General features: G+C 37.8%; 1 protein-coding gene across 7 annotated transcripts in view; it reads right to left on the bottom strand.

The window, feature by feature from the left end:
- Window positions 1-377: 377 nt before the first annotated feature.
- ZNF93 (zinc finger protein 93) overlaps window positions 378-20,950 on the bottom strand; it is a 33,979-nt gene continuing 13,406 nt past the window's right edge. For 5 of the 7 annotated variants that reach the window (XM_061421403.1, XM_061421404.1, XM_061421401.1 and 2 more), the window contains one exon: window positions 9,062-11,162. In XM_061421403.1, coding sequence (XP_061277387.1) covers window positions 11,097-11,162 — 66 coding nt within the window. In that variant the 3' untranslated portion in view covers window positions 9,062-11,096. Of the gene's footprint in view, window positions 1,202-9,061; window positions 11,163-17,715; window positions 17,821-20,950 lie in introns of those variants that run through there. The other 2 variants (XM_061421402.1, XM_061421405.1) reach the window with 2 other exon arrangements.

Genomic DNA, 20,950 nt, shown 5'->3' with positions numbered 1-20,950 from the left:
CTTTACAGCATCGGACTTTACTTTCACCACCAGACTCATCCAGAACTGGGTGTGGATTCTGCTTCAACCCAACCTCTCCATTCCTCCTGGAGCTATTTCTCCATTCTTCCCTAGTAGTATATTGAACAGCTATCAACCTGGGGGGCTCTCTTCTAGTGTCATATCTTTTTGCCTTTTCACACTTAATCTACAGCATTAGGAACTATAAAGCAGTATATGAAAAAGGTGGCATTTCTAGGGTTTAAAAAGCCCGAGACTGTGTAACGTGAACCAGAATAGGGGTAGGAAAACATATAGGTCTCTTCACTCTTCGTCCAATGCTCTCATGGAATGTTATCTCTCTCAAAAATAAATTATAATAAAACCTTACAAGCAGCTGTTGGAAGCTGTTTTTATAATCTGAAGCATACTGACCTACAATACAGAAATTACATGTTATTTTGAAAGCATAGTGAAAGTTGCTCAGTCATGTCTGACTCTTTGAGCTTCCATGGACTGTTCTCCAGGCCAGAATACTGGAGTGGGTAGCCTTTCCCTTCTCCAGGGGATCTTCCCAACCCAAGGATCAAACCCAAGTCTTCCACATTGCAGGTGGATTCTTTACCAGCTGAGCCACAAGGGAAGCCTAACTGCACCTTAATTTTAAAAAGTAAATAAGTAAATTGTCAGTTTTAACAATTTTATCATCTGTGGTATTTAGCAGAATACCAGGACAATTGTCAGGCACCAAGAGTAGAGCTAGCCTCTGTTCTTTTTTCTTTTTTTTTTTTAACTTCTCATTAAACATTTTTTACAGACTCTCCTAAACTCATATTTCCAAAAGTTCATCTTTCAGCCAGTTTCTCAAGTCAGAAACTATCAAGTCATCTTTGAACCTTCTGCCACATCAGATATTCTTCCTAAAACAGGCTTCAAACTGGCCATTTGCGACACAGAAATATACACTGATTTAATATCTAAGGATCATATCCAAACTCCTATACTCTCAGGTAGTATTAAACTTTTCTGATAACCTAACTCTAGCTTTCATTTCCAATATTACTTTTTCTTTTATTGTATCAGAAATCCTCTACATCAGCAAAGCTTGTTTCTCTACTGGTCTCATCAGATGCTGCATTCACTCTCCTTCTGAGACTCTTGCTCTTGTCCACGCCATCCCCTTCTTCTCTCTAGATGTTATAATTTCATCCATGCTTCAGATCTGGATGACAAAAAAAAATTTCTGCTTTGAGTTCTTAGAACACAATCTTGGCTTCTACTTCATTTGGCTTCTACTTATTAAAGAAGAAACCTGATCTTATAAACACATCAGTTCAGTTCAGTTGCTCAGTCATGTCCGACTCTTTGCGGCCCCATGAATCGCAGCACGCCAGGCCTCCCTGTCCATCACCAACTCCCGGAGTTCACCCAGACTCACGTCCATCAAGTCAGTGATGCCATCCAGCCATCTCATCCTCTGTTGTCCCCTTCTCCTCCTGCCCCTAATCCCTCCCAGCATCAGAGTCTTTTCCAATGAATCAACTCTTCGCATGAGGTGGCCAAAGTACTGGAGTTTCAGCTTTAGTATCAGTCCTTCCAAAGAAATCCCAGGTCTGATCTCCTTCAGAATGGACTGGTTGGATCTCCTTGCAGTCCAAGGGACTCTCAAGAGTCTTCTCCAACACCACAGTTCAAAAGCATCAATTCTTTGGTGGTCAGCCTTCTTCAAAGTCCAACTCTCACATCCATACATGACCATAGGAAAAACCATAGCCTTGACTAGATGGACCTTTTTTGGCAAAGTATTGTCTCTGCTTTTGAATATGCTATTTAGGTTGGTCATAACTTTCCTTCCAAGGAGTAAGCATCTTAATTTCATGGCTGCAGTCACCATCTGCAGTGATTTTGGAGCCCCCAAAAATAAAGTCTGACACTGTTTCCACTGTTTCTGCATCTATTTGCCATGAAGTGATGGGACCGGATGCCATGATCTTCGTTTTCTGAATGTTGAGCTTTAAGCCAACTTTTTCACTCTCCTCTTTTACTTTCATCAAGAGGCTTTTTAGTTCCTCTTCACTTTCTGCCATAAGGGTGGTGTCATCTGCATATCTGAGATTATTGATATTTCTCCCGGCAATCTTGATTCCAGCTTGTGCTTCTTCCAGCCCAGTGTTTCTCATGATGTACTCTGCATATAAGTTAAAAACCAGGGTGACAATATACAGCCTTGATGTAATACTTTTCCTATTTGGAACCAGTCTGTTGTTCCATGTCCAGTTCTAACTGTTGCTTCCTGACCTGCATACAGATTTCTCAAGAGGCAGGTCGGGTGGTCTGGTATTCCCATCTCTCCCAGAATTTTCCACAGTTTATTGTAAATAATGATATGCCACGACCAAGTAGAATTTATTTTAGTAAAGCCAACATTCAAGGGATTAGATCTAGTAAACAGAGTGCCTGAAGAACTATGGATGGAGGGCCATAACATTGTACAGGAGGCAGTGAACAAAACCATTCCAAAGAAACAAAAAGCAAGAAGGTAAAGTGGTTATCTCAGGAGGCTTTACAAATAGCTGAAGAAAGAAAAGCAGCAAAAAGCAAGGGAGGAGGGGAAAGATAGAGCCAACTAAATGCAGAGTTCCAAAGAATAGCAAGGAGAGCCAAGAAGCCCTGCTTCAATGAACAGTGCATAAAAATAGAGGAAAACAACAGAAGGGAAAGACTAGAGATCTCTTCAAGAAAACGAACTATCAAGGGAATATTTCACCCAAAGATGGGCACAATAAAGGACAGAAATGGTAGAGATCTAATAGAACTTTTTGATCTAATAGATCGAGATGAAAAGAATACATGGAAGAACTGTACGAAAAAGATCTTAATGAACTGGATAACTATGAGAGCCAGAGCCAGTATGTCACCCAAAGCCAGACATTCTGGGGTGTGAGGTCAGGAGTGCCTTAGGAACTGTGGTGCTGGAGAAGATTCCCGAGACTCCCTTGACCAGCAAGGAAACCAAACCAGTCAGCCTTATGGAAATCAACCCCGAATACTCATTTGAAAAGCTGACGCTGAAGTTTCAGTATTTTGGTCACCTGATGTGAATAGCCAACTCATTGGAAAAATCCCTGATGCTGGGAAAGACTGAGGGCAGAAGAAGAGGGCGTCAGAGGATGAGATGACTGGATGGCATCACTGATGTGACAGACATGAACTTGGGCAAATTTCAGGAAACGGTGAGGGACAGGGAGGCCTGGTGTGCTGCAGTCCATGGGGTCACAGAGTCAGACACAACTGGGCAACTAAATAACAGTAACAGGGCAACACTGGTCAGCATAAAAATTCAGTCAATATAACTATCTATTAAAGTGTGAAGAGAAAAAAATATTATTTCACTCAATACAGACAATGAAAAACTACTGCTCCTATTTATGATTAAAAGAAACAGCACGTTGGGAATACAGGGGTATGTTTCTATTCTGATAACAAATATATACAAGAAATTAAAAGTAACATCATTAAATGGGCTTTCTTGGTGGCTCAAATGGTAAAGAGCCCACCACCAAGAGTAATGCAGGAGACTCAGGTTCAGTTCCTGGGTTGGGAAGATTCCCTAGGTTGGGGAGACTCCCTGGAGAACAGAATGGCTACTCACTCCAGTATTCTTGCCTGGCGGATTCCAAGGTTAGAGGAGTCTGGCAGGCTAAAGTCCATAGGGTTGCAAAGAGTTGGACACGACTGAGCGACTAACACTTTCACTACTTTTCAACAATGCACTGGTCTGTGCTATACAGTACTACCATATAATAAGAAATTTTGATTTTAAATTAAATGTACTACAACTCAAAGAGAAAAATAAAATGGTCATTATTTACAAAAATTCAGACATAAATTGAAGAAAGTAGGGAAAACCAGTAGACCATTCAGGTATGACCTAAATCAAATCCCTTATGATTATACAGTGGAAGTGACAAACAGATTTAAGTGATCAGATCTGATAGAGTGCCTGAAGAACTATGGACAGAGGTTCATAACATTGTACAGGAGGCAGTGATGAAAACAATCCCAAAGAAAAAGAAATTCAAAAGGCAAAATGATAGTCCGAGAAGGCCTTACAAATAGCCGAGAAAAGAGAAGTGAAAGGCAAGGGAGAAAAGGAAAGATATACCCATCTGAATACCGAGTTTCAAAGAACAGAAAGGAAAGATATGAAAGCCTTCTTAAGTGAACAATGCAAAGAAATAGACGAAAACAATAGAATGGAAAAAAACTAGAGATCTTGTCAAGAAAATTAGAGATACCAAGGGAATATTTCATGCAAAGATGGGTACAACAAAGGACAGAAATGGTATGGACCTAACAGAAGCAGAAGATATTAAGAAGAGGTGGCAAGAATACACAGAAGAACTGTACAAAAAGAGTCTTAATGACCCAGAAAACCACAGTGGTGTGATTACTCACCTAGAGCCAGACATCCTCGAGTGTGAAGTCAAGTGAACCTTAGGAAGCATCACTACAAACAAAGCTAGTGGAGGTGATGGAATTCCAGCTGAGCTATTTCAAATCCTAAAATATGATGCCATTAAAAGTGCTGCACTAAGTATGTCATAAAATTTGAAAAACTCAGCCATGGCCACAGGACTGGAAAAGGTCAGTTTTTATTCCAATTGCAAAGAAAGGCAATGATAAAGAATGTTGAAACTACACAATCATGCACCATGTTCAAAGCAAAGCTGCACTCATTTCACATGCTAGCAAGGTAATTCTCAAAATCCATCAAGCTAGGCTTCAGCAGTACATGAACCAAGAAACTTTCAGATGTACAAGCTGGATTCAGAAAAGGCAGAGGAAGCAGAGATCAAATTGCCAACATCTGTTGGATCATAGAGAAAGCAAGGGAATCCCCCAAAATCTACTTCTGCTTCATTGATGAGACTAAAGCCTTTGACTGTGTGGATCACAAGAAACTATGGAAAATTCTTAAAGAGAATCTGGAATACCAGATCACCTTACCTGCCTCCTGAGAAACCTGTATACAGGTCAAAAGCAGTAGTTAGAACCGGACATGGAACAATGAACTGGCTCAAACTTGGGAAAGGAGTATGTCAAGGCTATATATTGTCACCTTGCTTATTCAATCTACATGAAGAGTACATCATACTATATGCTGAGCTGGATGAAGCACAAGCTGGAATCAAGATTGCCAGAAGAAATATAAATAATCTCAGATACACAGGTGACACCCCCATAATGGCAGAAAGTGAAGAGAAACGAAAGAGCTTCCTGATGAAGGTGAAAGAGGAGAGTGAAAAAACTGGCTTAAAACTCAACATTCAGAAAATGAAGATCCTGGTATCTGGTACCATCACTTCATGGCAAATAGATGGGGAAAAAATGGAAACAGTGACAGATTTTATTGTCTTGGGCTCCAAAATCACTACAGATGGTGAGTGCGGCTATGAAATTAAAAGATGCTTGCTTCTTAGATGAAAAGCAGTGACTAACCTGGACAGCATATTAAAAAGCAGAGACATCCCTTTGCTGACAAAGGTCATCTAGTCAAAGCTATGGTTTTCCAGTAGCCATGTAGAGATGCGAGTGGTGAACCATAATGAAGGCTGAGCGCTGAAGAAATGATGCTTTTGAACTGTGGTGTTGGAGAAGACTCTTGAGAGTCCCTTGGACATCAAGGATATCAAACCAGTCAATCCTAAAGGAAATCAACATTGAATATTCATTGGAAAGACTGATGGTGAAGCTACAGCTCCGATCCTTTGCAACTTGATGCCAAGAGCTGACTCATTGCAAAAGACCCTGATGCTATGAAAAGATTCAGGGCAGCAGGAAAAGGGGGTGACAGAAGATGAGATGGCTGGATAGAATCATCAACTCAATGGACATGAGTTTAAGCAAACTCCAGGAAATAGTGCAGGACAGGGAAGCCTGGCATGCTGCAGTCCACATGGTCGTAAAGAGTCAGATACGACTGAGAGACTGAACAATTATGTTTGCAGAAAATTCCAAAGAACCTATAAACAAGCTACTAGAGAAAGTCAGTTTAGCAAGATTACTGGATATAAGGTCAATATATAAAAATCAATTGCATATTCATGTTCTAGTAATAAACAATTGGGAAATGAAGATTAAAAAATACTACTTACAGTAGTACAGTGAAGGCATCATGTCTCCTATGTTCTTTGCCATTACATGAACTTTTCCTCTGTATTAATGTCATTCCATCTACTTCCACACACTCGTTGAACTCCTACAATTCTTTCCAGTTTCTGCTCAGGGTTAATCAGTCTTTCAAAGCATTTTTTCTTACCCTTTTAAGTACTTTTCCAACTTTATAAGCAAATTCTCTTCTTAAAAAAAAAAAAATTAACACAGATATCAAACATATAGAAGAAATAAAAGTGGAGCTTTCTCACTGTAACGTGTACAGAGTAAACTCAGAGTCATAACTTTCTAAAAAAAGCTCCTAAGCATAGACTGAAACTCAAGATTTTTAAGTACCCAAAGATCTGAAAATTGCTACTATAGCCAACATCTTAAAAAGTGGAATCTTTCTCTGGCTGTATAGAAAACAAGATCAGCATATACAAATTCTTTCACTTCCAAGTCAAACAGAAACTTATTTGCATTCCTTTCTGCAGGCTTTTCTCTCCAGCCTAAGTTGAATTCTTCCACCTAAGCTCTTATTCTCTCATAATATCTCAGGAAATCTGTTCCAGTGACCTCTTTAATTCACTAACATGTGCATACATTGTTGCCTCAGTTATTAACACAGAAATATTGTCATTTTCCCCCACTGAAATACAAACTTTTTTTCCCTTTTTTTTAACTTTCTGAAGTTCACATCTTCCATCTAACCTAGAATAATGTGGCTTCTGTTCACTCTGATTAACAGAAATTGTTCTTGCCAAGGTCCTCAACATGCTAGCTACTAATTCAAATTTACTCTTTTGTGTGATTTGTGGCGCCCAGCACTACTGAGATCCAGTTCTCCTTTGGGCTCACTGACTTCACTCCTAAAGCTTTGCTACCTCTGGGGCTATTCCTTTTCATGTTATATTACTTTTCCTTCACCAGCTCCTTATTTGGTATTTTTGTGGGTTTTATCTATGACCCCTGCTCCCCATTCTAATCTATACACTATGCTGGACAAATTCACACATGATGGTTTTGAGTACGAATTCTGTATTTTACTCTGAATTCTAGTCTTCTGGGTCTAGACTTCTAGGCTTGTCTGTTCAGCTGTCTTCAACCTTTTAAACTCAGTCTCTACACCTTATTGCTAGACCCACTTCCCTTATATAAAATCTTTCATTGGTATAAATTTCCGAATCAATTTCAAATGCTTTAGGATGGCAAGTAAGACTTTTGGTTCTGCCGTCTTCTCAAGCTTCAACCTGTCATTCTCACCACTTAACAGATATTCTATAAATGTGTCATGCTGTCACCCACCTTTATGTTTGCTTATGTGGCTCCCTCTCCTTGAAGTACTCATCTCACTCTCTGGAGAATTCTTATTATTCTTCCAAAACTAGGCTCAGACCTCACTGTCCCTAGTCCTTTCAGACTCCCTTGGTTAGGTCCATTCCTTCTTTATGCATCCAGAACAAAACCGTCTTTGTGTTCTATAACATAGTATCATTGTAACTTCTATTTCTCTGTGCAAACTACATTGTAATCTGCTTACTCATTTGTTATTCTCTTCAACTCCATCTTTTTGCCTGTCAAATCATGACTTCCCGAAGGCCTGTTCTTTTTCTTTTGTTTGATTTCCAGTGCCTAGAATAATAGCTGACTCACACTTGGGGTTAAGCATTTACTGAGTAAACTGTTTTTTAAAGGTTTAGAAAAATTTCCCGACTTTTATTTTCCTTTGGAGTCTGAGATTTTTAAAAACTAGAAAATCTTAAGTGGGGAAAACATGCTTTTATTTCATGAAATTGATTCATTTGTAAGACTGCCACAAGTTCTTAGGACTTCTGCAGCAAACTAAAAAAAAAAATTAATAGCTTTAAAGTGATTAATCAAACTATATTTTTTCCTACTTAAATTAGCATGCTGTACAGAACAGAGCAAATACAGTTATATGATAAATATGACTTCAATGCAACAAAGAAAAATAATGCTGAAACAAAATTAGAAATTGTGTAAAAATTTTGAGACACTCTTAGGTGTAATTTTGAAGTAACAAGAAAAATAAAGGAGGAACAGAAAGTTATGACCAACCTAGACAACATATTGAAAAGCAGAGACATGACTTTGTCAACAAAGGTCCGTCTAGTCAAGGCTATGGTCTTTCCAGTAGTCATGTATGGATGTTAGAGTTGGACTATAAAGAAAGCTGAGCACCAAAGAACTGATGCTTTTGAACTGTGGTGTTGGAGAAGACTCTTGAGAGTCCCTTGGACTGCAAGGAGATCCAACCAGTCCATCCTAAAGGAAATCAGTCCTGAATATTTATTGCAAGGACTGATGCTGAAGCTAAAACTCCAATACTTTGGCCACCTGATTTGAAGAACTGACTCATTTGAAAAGACCCTGGTGCTGGGAAAGATTGAGGGCAGGAGGAGAAGAAGGGGATGAGAGAGGATGAGATGGTTGGATGGCATCACTGACTCAATGGACATGGGTTTGGGTGAACTCTGGGAGTTGTTGATGGACAGGGAGGCCTGGCGTGCCTCCCTGTTCATGGGGTCGCAAAGAGTCGGACACGACTGAGCGACTGAACTGAACTGAACAGAAGGTGGGTTTTTTGGCCTCCTTTTTGATGAAAACCATGCACCAAGTTTGACAGAAATTTAGGAAAAGTTGCAGAGGCTGAGGTAGGTTGCAGTTTATTTTTATCTATTATTTGGTCCTTTGCTCTAAAAATGCATATATTTTAAGGTTTTTTTGCTATTAAACTGTTGTAACAGACATGGTATTAAGCTTATGCAATTGGTATCTTTCTAATGATAAATCCAGCACCTTTACACCCAGATTTTTTCTGTTTACATGTTGCATATAGTGTATAACACTGTATAAAGAGACAGAAAAACCTCACATTTATCTTACAAATGGCCAAAATCAGTATTTTCAATTGTGATTTATTTGTCTCAGGGTATTTTAAAAATTGACTAACAGGTATTAAAGTATTTCACATATTTATTACACAGTCAAAGCTTTTCCTTAAAATTAAATAACTGAGGACTAAATTAAAATTGAAGTTTTATCGTATTCATTACATAAGTCATTCTCAAGTGTGTATACAGTTGTCCCATACTATCTGTAGTGGACTGATTCCAGGACCCCCCACAGATACCAAAATCTGAGGATGATCAAGTCCCTTATGTAAAATGGCACAGAATTTGCATGTAACCTATGCACATCCTCTTATAAACTTTAAATCATCTCTAAATTACTTGAAATACCTAATACAGTGCAAGTGCTTATGAAAATAGTTGCCAGTGTGTGGCAAATTCAAATTTTGTTTTTTGGATATTTCTGACAAGTTTTTTAGTATTTTAAATTTGCAGTTATTTGAACCAGTGGATGTGGAAACCACAGATATGTGGGACCAATTTTATTCTAATGACCTTTGGTTTAAGGATTTCACACATGCAAATCTACTTTGAAGGGGTCCTCTTCAATGTGAATTTTATAATGGTTCGTAAGGGACGACCTCTGGCTGAAGAGTTTCCCACATGCATTACATTCATAGGGTTTTTCTCCAGTATGAATTCTTTGATGTGCAATAAGTGATGAGCTCTGCCTAAAAGTTTTCCCACATGTAATACACACAAAGGGTTTTTCTCCTGTATGAATCCTTTGATGTTGAAGAAGAGCTGCACTTTGCCCAAAAGATATCCCACATTCCAGACATCGATATGGTTTCTCTCCTGTGTGAATTCTGTGATGATTACTAAGGGATGAGTTACACCTGAATGTTTTCCCACACTCATTACATTTATAGGGTCTTTCTCCAGTGTGCATTCTCTGATGTTGAATGAGAGCCGAACTTTGTCTGAAGGCTTTTCCACACACTTTGCATTTACATGGTTTCTCTCCAGTATGAATTCGCTGATGAATAATGAGTGTCGAGTGGGAACTTAAGGCTTTGCCACACTCATTACAATTATACAGTTTCTCTCCAGTATGAATTATTCGATGTCTATTAAGTCGTGAAATAGAAGTGAAACCTTTTTCACATTCATTACATCTGTAAGGCTTTTCTCCAGTGTGAATTCTTTCATGTTGGATAAGAGACGCACTCTGACTGAAGGCTCTCCCACATTCACCACATTTAAAAGGCTTCTCTCCTGTGTGAATTCTCTGGTGGTAACGAAGGGATGAGCTAGACTTAAAGGTGTTGCCACACTCGTTACACAAATAGGACTTCTTTCTTGGATGAATTCTCTGACATCCAGGAAGGTTGCACGTGGATGCCTTCCTTCCTGGGTTATACTTGTGCGGATTGTCTTGAGCATGAATTTTTTGATGTATAAAAAGGGCAGACCTTCTGCCAAAGGATTTACCACATTCTTTACATTTGTAGGATTTTTCCACAGTATGTATTTTTACGTGTTTATAAAGGGATGCACTATGGCTGAAGGCTTTCCCACACTCTTTACATATATAGGGTTTCTCTCCAGTATGAGTTCTTTGATGTTGAATAAGAGCTGAACTTTGGTTGAAGGCTTTCAAACATTCATCACATTGAAATAATCTCTCTCCAGTATGGTTTTTCTGATGTTTACGAAGGGATGACTTGTGAATGAAGGCTTTTTCACATATGTTACATTTATGGCGTTTTTCTGCTGTCTTTATTTTCGATTGGTTAAGTACATTTGAATCCTGCCTTAAGCTATTTCTTTGTATTTCATATTTTGAAGGTGTTTTTTCTCTAGCAATCCTCTGTTGTTTAACAAACACTGATTTCAGGCTGAAATTTTGGCTGAAGTCATTATTTTTATGGCTTCTTTCTACAGTGAGGATTTTTGTATGGGTAACTGAAATTATTTGTAAACTTTCACTTTTGTCCTTCTGTTTCTTTATTCTGTCTTCATATATGCAGGGGTTTTCTGATATGAAATTCCACGGTTCATCCTTTTTGAGTGTTTTCCTTATTAGCCCCGAAAATGATGAGTCTTGAGTTTGAGTTGCCTTTGTGGTTTTAGGACTGCTCTTACATTCTGAAAAAAAAAAAAATAAAAAAAGGAAGTGCCAATGATTCACATGATTAGCTGAGACCAAATGTATAGAAGGAATAAATATTAATGATATCTAAATAAGGCCTCGCTTTCTGGATAAAATAAAGCACTAGGAAGAGGAAAAATAGAAGTAACACTGTATATATAAAACAATAATGAATGAGAGATGATGTACTAGGGTGAATAAAATAAGGGATCTTCATTTAAAGAAGGTGAGCATATACACATGACCAGGAGAATGGAGAGAAGGGATCAGAAGAGAAATATGAACTGGGAAATGCAGTCTAGCACCCAAAGCATACGACAGGCTCATAGATTATCTCCATGACATCATTCTCATTTTTGTAATTATTTCTAATCTTGAATATCTTCCCTACTTTTCCTACATGTCAAACTTCTCTGTAGCCTTCAGATTCAGTTCCAACGTTAGCTCGTCTGTTACCCTTTCCTGACTCTGAGCCCAAACAATCTATTCCCCTTATTATACCACTTACCATAGTATCCCATAATATGTATTTAAGGGGAAAAAAAAAAGAGTATATCTAGAGAAAATGAGAAAGCCTTAAAAAAATTCAGCACCATTAATAATAAACACATGCAAGAAAACAGGAATTGGGAGATACTTCCTCAACAAGGTAAAGTACATATACTTTAGTCCTAAAATCAGTATCTTATTTAATAAAGAAACTCTAGAGACATTTCCACCATGATTAAGAACAAGGCAAGGATACCAACGACCTTCACTTCTATTCAACATTGTACTAGATGTATTAACCAATACAAGTACACCGGCAAAGCCTTTTGGCTTTGTGTATAAAGAGGCATAAGGATGACTAAAGAGAAAATTAAACTACTTCTATTTGCTGATGCTATTAATGCTACATCTAAAATTAAACTTCAGAGAATCAATGATAAAACTTGATCAGTGACATAGCAGGATATAAAATTAACATACTAAAATCAATAATCTTCATTTATACAAAAATTTAGGGAAATAAATTCACAAGAAATATGAAAAACTTGTATCAGGAAAAATTTAAAAGTCTTGAATGACATTAAAGTATACCTGAACCAACAGCAAAACCTCTACTATTCATGGATAAAAAGATTAAATATTATAAAAATATAAAGATATTAAATTGTATATGTGTGTGTGCGTATAGATACATAGATATTTTAAATCCTGCAGGATTTCTCAACTTTAGCTGACATTTTATGCTGGATAATTCTTTGTTTTTCAGTGATGGCCTGTGCAATAGTACCTACTCTTTTCACCACTCCTACCCTCTCTCAAGTTGTGACAATCAAAAATATTTCAAGACACTGAAGCACTGAAATGATAAAATCACCCCTGGTAGAGAACCAATGGTATGGATGAAATAAAAATGACAGTAAGTTAATAAATGCTGAAACTGGGTGATAGATACATAGGAATTCCTTATACTATTTTCTCTACTTACATATATGTTTAAACTTTTCTATAATAAAAGTAAAAATTACATTTTCTTTTACTTTCTGTTAATTTCTTGCAAGAGGAGAGAGTAGGTTAATCTTTCCCCTCTTTATACCATGTATAATCAGGGAGAAATTAGAAAATACTTATATTTGAATGAAAATGAAAGCACAACTTACTAAAATTTATGGGGTGTAGTGAAAATAGGAAGAAAATTTAAAGAAGTACTTAAAAACATAATTTACTACTTAAGGAACCAGAAAAAACAAACTCAACCCAAAGCTAGCAGAAGGAAGGAAATAACAAAGGCAAAAGCCTAGTCACATAAAATAGAAAAACAATAGAGAAAAATCAACAAATCCAAAATCAGTTATCTGAAAAGACCTAGAAAATTGATAAACCTTTAGTGAGACTAAGAATAAAAGGGAAAAGACACACATTAGTAAAATCAGAAATGTGAGTGGTGACATTACCACAGATTAAAATAAAAAGGATTATAAGGAAAAACTATGGATAATTATATGACAAAAAACTGGATAGCTTAGAAAATATGGACAAATTCATAGAAACACAAAATCTACCCAAACTGAATTATGAAGTAGAAAATCTGAACAGATATATATATCTAGAAAAGCAACTGAGTCAGTAATCAAAACCTCCCAATAATAATTATAAAAAACAGCTCTGTACCAGATGGCTTTACTGCCTACCAAACATTAAAGATCTAACACCACTCCTTCTGAAATGCTTCCAAAAAACCAAAGGAGGCAGCGATACTTTCTAACTTATTCTATGAAGCCATCATTGCCCTGATAATAAAACCAGACAAAAACCCTACAAGAAAAGAAAGCTAAAGACCAATATTCGTTACATATATTGATTTTAAAATCCTCAATAAAGTACTTGCAAAGAGAATTCAGCACATCAAAATGACTATACATCATGACCAAATGAAATTTATCCCTGGCATACAAGTATGATTTAACAAATGAAAACCAACTGAAGCAACACATTCAGAATGAAGACACAAAACCACACAGTCATCTCAAGTGATGTAGAAAAATGTTCCTAACAAAATTCAAAAGTCAACACTTTTTCATGATTAAAAAGAAGAAGAAGAAGAACAAAACTGGGACTAGAGGGAAACTACCCAACACAATAAACACTATCCTTAAAGAACCCACAATTAACACCATATTCAATGGCAAAAGACCATAATCTTTTCCTCTGAGATCAGGAACAAGATAAGGATGCCCACTTTTACCACTTCAACCCAGTATTGGAATTTCTAGCCAGAACAATCAGGCAAGAAAAATAAAGAGTATCTAAACTGGAAAGGAAGAGGTAAAATCATCTTAGTCACAGATGACATGCTCTTTTTAAAAATTTATTTTATTGAAGTACAGTTGACATATAATGGTGTGTTAATTTCTGCTGTACCACAGTAATTCAGTTATCAGATGGTAAAGAATCTGCCTGTAATGCAGGAGACCTAGGTTCAATCCCTGGGTTGGGAAAATCCCATGGAGGAGGGCATGGCAACCCACTCCAGTATTCTTGCCTGGAGAATTCCCATGGACAGAGGAGCCTGGCGGGTACAGTCCATGGGGTCGCAAAGAGTCAGATACAACTGAGCAATTAAGCACACAGCACATACATATATTGGGTTGACCAAAAAGTTCGTTCAAATGTTTCTGTAACACCTTATGGAAAAATCCAAATGACCTTTTTGGCCAACCCAATACATACATTCTTTTTCATATTCTTTTCCATTACTTATGGTTTACCACAGGATATTGAATATAGTTCCTTGCGTTATACAGTAGGACTTTGTTGTTTGTCCACTCTATATAATAGTTTGCAATAGATGACATGATCTTATATACAGAAAATCTAAAGACTCAACAAAAAAACTGATAGAATACACAAACTCAGCAAAGTGGCAGGATAAAAAAATCTACACAAAATTAGTTTTGTTTTTATATTCTAACAATGAACAAGTCAAAACAGAAATAGAGAAAAGGATTTCATTTACTATAGCATCAAAAAGAATAAAATACTTAGGAATTAACTCTAAGGAAGTAAAAGATTTATACACTGGAAACTACACTGTATAAAGATGACAAAGGTACATGGAAAAACATCAAGTATTTATAGATGATAAGATTTAATATTGATAAGATGTTAATACTACCCAAAGTGATCTAGAGACTAAATGCAAGTCCTATCAAAATTCCAATGCCATTTTTGGGCAGAAATAGAAAAACCCATATTAAAATTTATATGAAATCTCAAGGGACCCTGAGAAGTCAAATAATTTTGAAAAAGAAGAACAAAGTTGGAATACTTCCCAATTTCAAAACTTATACAAAGTTACAGTATGGAAGCATCGTGGTACTGGCATAAAGGTACATATAGATCAATGGAATAGAACAGGAAGTCTGAAAACAAACCTTCGCATATAAGGGCAAAGGATTTTTGACAAGGGTGCCAAGACCATTCAATGGGGAAAAGACAGTCTTTTCAACAAATAGTGCTGGGAAAACTGGATATGCGTGTGCAAAAAAAAAAAAAAAAAAAAATGAAGTTGGACCCTTTATGTGTGTAACACCATACACAAAATTTAACTCAAAATGAATATATGACTTAAATGTAAGACCTAAAACTATAAAATTCTTAGAAGAAAACACAGGGCAAAAGCCTCATGACTTTGGATTTACCATTGATTTCTAGAATAGAATACCAAAAACATAGGAAACAAAGGAAAAAATAGACAAATAATTGTACTTGATCAAGATTAAAAGCTTCTGGGTGAATTCCTGGCAGTCCAGTAGTTAGGACTTAGCACTCTCACTCCTGGAGTCTGGGTTCAATCCCTCGTTGGGGAACTAAGACTCCACAAGCTAAGCAGTGTGGCCAAAATAAACAAATAAAAGCTTCTGTACATCAAAGAAGACATCAGTAGAATACAAAGACTAAGAAAAATATTTTCTAATTATATATCTGATAAAGGGTTAATATTCAAAATATATTAAGTATTCCTATAATTCAACAATAAGAAAAAAAAACAGTTTAATTCAAAAATGGGCAAAGGACTTGAACAGACATTTCTCTACAGAAGGTATACCAGTGGACTCTAATAAGCACATGAAAAGATGCTCAACATGTTAGGAAATAAAAATCCAAACTTTCACATTTGTTATTATGGCTAACAAACATATATGCGTGTGTGTGTGTGTTTTAATTATATATACAGAGAGATGGAAAGTAACAAATGTTGGCAAGATGTGGAGAAATTGGAACCCTTCTGAATTGCATTGATGATCATGCACCGGCTAGGAGAAAGAAAGCTTTGACTCAGTCTCTTTAAAAATCTCTGATAATGCTTGAAACGTCAAAAATTCCAGTATTCACTTGCCACCCCCATCATTCCAGTTTGGCTTTGAATGTAGCCACTTTACATGCCAGCCTAAACACACTGTCATTGCCCCCTAAACTGACATATGGAGTCTGTTGAGCAGGTTGAATATGTCACACAATTAAGGAAATTTTGTGACCCATTCTGTGCCATTGAAATATGCTGCTAGTGGTGACCATTTTTCTAAAAGCAATCTCTGGAATGTCTCTCATAACTCAAAAACTCTGGCCAGTGATCTACCTTTAGAAAGCATCTGACTTCTGTGTATGAGAAGACGTGTGTTCCGTATCCATCTCACAGAGCTGTGCAAATGGTCATGAGTTAAGGGCATGTACTTTAATGTGGTTGATAATTTTAATCACATTCTGCAAAACGCTGTTAAGGTGACATTTTCCAGCTAGCCAGAATTTCTCTATGGAAAACACAGTGTGTAGACTCACATTCAGAAGTGACCTCTTTGACCCAAGTACATTACTTTGCCAACAAATGTCCATCTAGTCAAAGCTATGGATTTTCCAGTAGTCATGTATGGATGTGAGAATTGAACTATAAAGGAAACTGAGTGCTGAATAATTGATGCTTTTGAACAGTGGTGTTGGAGAAGACTCTTGAGAGTCCCTTGGACTGCAAGGAGATCAAACCAGTCAATCCTAAAGGAGATCAGTCTTGAATATTCATTGGAAGGACTGATGCTGAACCTGAAACTCCAATGCTTTGGCCACCTGATGTGAAGAACTGACTCATTGGAAAAGACCCTGATGCTGGGAAAAATTGAAGGAAGGAGGAGAAGGGGACGACAAAGGATGAGATGGTTGGATGGCATCACTGATTCGATGAACATGAGTTTAAGCAAGCTCCAGGAGTTGGTGATGGACAGGGAGGCCTGGCGTGCTGCAGTCCATGCGGTCGCAAAGAGGCAGACATGACTGACCGACTGAACTGAACTGAATGAAACCAGAAAGCCATCTAGTGGTTTTCTGACCATCTAATAATGGTCTAAAGACATTACTATGGCCTCTGTGCAGTCAAACCTTTCTGCTAAGGATAATCTGTATTTGCACCCCACCCTCCCCGCCCCCAACCAGCCCCAGCAATAGCATCAACACCTCAGTTCCACACCAGATCAAGCATTAGATTCTCATAAAGAGTGAGCAACCCAGATCCCTCGCATGTACAGTTCACAGTAGCATTCACACTATTATAAGAATCTAATGCCACTGCTGATCTGACAAGAGTTAAGAGCTCAGTCATGGCAGCCACTCTGTCCATGCATATACAGACACAAAACGACCAATTCTGTTTTCCTGATATGAAATCATTCTTGAATAGTTCTGCAGCTGTGATGCTGGTTGCCAACAGAAGTGCACATATCCCCCTGCATATCCTCCTGAAAAACAGATTGCACAAAAACAGGCACTCAGTTGTCCTATTTTCAACATCAGTAGACTCATCAACCTGGACTGCGCACCACAGTGACTCATTAATCCTTTCTAACAATTGTGCCTCAATATCCTCTACTGTTTCATCCGTTTGTCTAGTTACAGTGCTAGCTGAAAGAGGAACACATGCCACCTTTTGAACTGCAGCCTCTCCTAAAGTTCATGACAAATGAACTTTAGCAGCAGACAGGATCAACTCTTCACCAATAGTAAAGGACTTCTTACCTTTAGCAATGCAGTTAGCCCTAAGAATGATGCTCAGTGCAGACATATTTGAAGTGGTGGCCTTCAGTAATTGCTTCTGTTCTTCGTATTCACTTTCTTTTTTTCCCCCTTTGAAAAACTCCAGAGACTTGCATTTTATTGCAGGGTGCTTGGTCTTCCTGTGGTAAAGCAGTTTCGAAGGTTTCGAAACTTTGTTGGATAGCCAGTCATCACATATTATACAAAGTGGGCTTAGAGAATGTGAACCACCTGTTTCAATAAACCTGTAATTTAAGTTGGACTCCTGGTATTCTATTTAACTTCTATTACTTATTTTTATTTTTGGCTGCTGGGTCTTCATTGCTGTGTGCAGGCTTTCTCTGGTTGTGGAGACTGCAGGCTTCTCATTGCAGTGGCTTCTCTTGGTGCAGAGCACTGGCTCTATAATGCAAGGGCTTCAGCAGTTGCAGCTCTTGGGTTCTGGAGCACAGGCTCAGCAGTTGTGGCGCAAATGTTTAGTTGCCCTGCAGCATGTGGGATCATCCTGGACCAGGGATCAAACCAGTGTCCCCTGCGTTGTAAGGTGAATTCTTAACCGCTGGACCACCAAGGAAGCCCCATTTTCTTTTAAATACAGCTTTATTTTTGTTGGCAGTCTTAAAGCCTTCTGCTGTCTCATTATTGTGTCCTTCCCCCTTTTCAAAGAAGCTCTCCAGTGATGTTTGTTTTTTACTTATTTTGGCAAGGGTTACTTTGTAGGTTTATCAAAACTGTGACTGAGACAAGTGTGCAATGAGGGAAAGAGATGTGGATAGAAGTGATAAATAAAATAATGGACAGGCCATGCGTGGACTAAAATAAGTGTAAGATCCTGATTTAAAGCCCACCACTAGATGCAGCTGTACAATTCATCAACTCACTTGCCACTATAAAGCCTGCCACCAGATACATCTTAGTTGTCACTTGCCACTCACTGATAGGGTTTTGATATCAGTCTTCAAGCAATTGATTTATTATGGTCTCTGTGCAGTCAAACCTCTCTGCTAAGGATAATCTGTATTTGCACCCGCACCCCCAGCAAAAGCATCAACACCTCAGTTCCACATCAGATCAAGCATTAGATTCTCATAAAGAGTGAGCAGTCTAGATCCCTTGCACGTACAGTTCACAGTAGCATTCACACTATTATGAGAATCTAATGCCACAGCTGATCTGACGGGAGTTAAGAGCTCAGGTGGTAAATGCTATCGATGGGGAGGTGCTATAAATACAGATGAAACTTCCCTTGCTCTCCTGCTGCTCACTCCTGTCATGCAGCTTACCACTCACCTCCTGCTACCCGGACTCCTGCTCTGTAAGACACTAGGGATCCAGTAATGAAAAGAAGGGGTGGCAATGGGCCCCCTCCACTACTAGGAGTGACTGGATCCTCCTCCTCAGACTCTTGCTGTAGACTCACCACCTCATATACTGCATCCCTAGCATTGGTATGGCCTTTTCCCTCAGACTGAGAAAGACATAAAAATGTGTTTAAACATTAGAAATTTGAAGGAAACACTGAAAGATGGTGTATTTCAATGGTCATTAAAAAGAGCTAAAATGAAGAAGAGCAGCAGGTTATGTTTGATCTACAGCATGTCTGAAGTTCAGAAAAATCTTTCAAGTGCAATGTTCACATTACATTCTAAATGTATGGTTCTTTTAGTATTATTTTAACCAATACAATAAAACCTATTAACCATCAGAAAAAAAAAAAAAAGAAATGTTTTGTTTCCTCCAGGAGCCTAGTTTAACATGAGAAACAAATTAATTCAATGTGCAATCAATGCAAAATGTGATCACTTCTACAATGAAAATAAAAGATAGAAACAGAAGCAAATGTGTGCTTTAAAGAGTATCTAAACTATCCTTAGACAGTGGAGGATATAGGCAGGAAAGATGTTCAGGCAATAGTTACAGTTTCCTAGGATTTTAGGGGATTAGTAGTTTGCTAGTGGAAATTTAAAAACTGAATCTTCCCTTTTGTCAAAATGGAAAGATATGTGCTTTCCCACCCTTTTTCTTAGCATATTCTTTGAGAAAACTTTTATTTGTAAATCATTCCTCTATAGCTTTGATACGTATTTAAACTTGTAAAGCCTCTGCTAGCATTAGAAACCAGCACTAAAAATTCTTAAAAGCTTGGGAGCCATCTCTTTGAAATATAAACATCAAGAAATATCGTGATACTATCTTCCTGTTCTTGTGAAAGTTTAGCCTAGTGCCTAGTTCCAAACTGGCACCATCTGCTCATCATAGGATACTAGAAGTTTTCTTATCACTAGGACATATAGCCTAACTGCCTGGTGCATTTAGGATAAATACAAAAAAATGTATAGCTGTGCTGTCGTCAGTGCCCTTGAAAGTGAAAGTGTGAGTCGCTCAGTCATGTGGACTCTGTGACCCATGGACTGTAGTCTGCCAGGCTCCTTTGTCCATGGAATTTTCCAGGCAAAATTACTGGAGTGAGTTGCCATTCCCTTCTCCAGGGATGTTCCTAACCCAGGGATCAAACCCGGGTCTCCCACACTACCGGCAGATTCTTTACCATCTGAGCCACCAGGATGAAGACAAATGACAATTAACCTCAAGAACACGTATTCTCAAGAACGTGTAATTCTCAACTACGTTAAAAAAGGGTGGGTTTTTTTCTGTTTTGTGATCTCATCAGCAGGTTACCTATGCAGTCTAGTTTAATTCTTATTCAACAGTGACAATGTTTTCTGTCTTTTGGAGAGGTTTTTCTGGGTTGGCAGGAGATTTAACAAAACTTTCCCCAATATTATATGAAGGGATAAGCATGAGGGTTGAAGGCAGAATCAGTATCTTTTTTTTTTTTTAAACCCAAAATAGGCTTTTGGCCTTATTTTCTAAAGCATTCCCCTGATTTATCCAATAATCAGTCAGATTCAAAGTTATATCTTAACGAAAATGTGACTTTAATTGGCACTTTCACAAGGCTTCTTGTGAACCAGAGACTGAGAGAATTAAAATTGGTATGCTGGGAAGTACTGCACATTTGTGAACACCCTCTGTCTTACTGAAAAAAGAAATGCTGGTATATACAATGTTTTTGGCAATGTTAATTTAAATAACTTTTTATCATGGAAAAATTTCAATATATATGAAAGTAGAGAGAATTGTACAATGCTTCAAAAACCACCAACACTTCATATATAAGCTTCACTCCTCCTCCATCAGATGGGCTAAAGCAAAT

This window comes from Bos javanicus, chromosome 7, assembly GCF_032452875.1.
Source record: "Bos javanicus breed banteng chromosome 7, ARS-OSU_banteng_1.0, whole genome shotgun sequence".
NCBI classification, from domain to species: Eukaryota; Metazoa; Chordata; class Mammalia; order Artiodactyla; family Bovidae; genus Bos; species Bos javanicus.
Note: the sequence above shows the minus strand (reverse complement) of the source record. Positions and strands in the feature narration are given on the sequence as shown.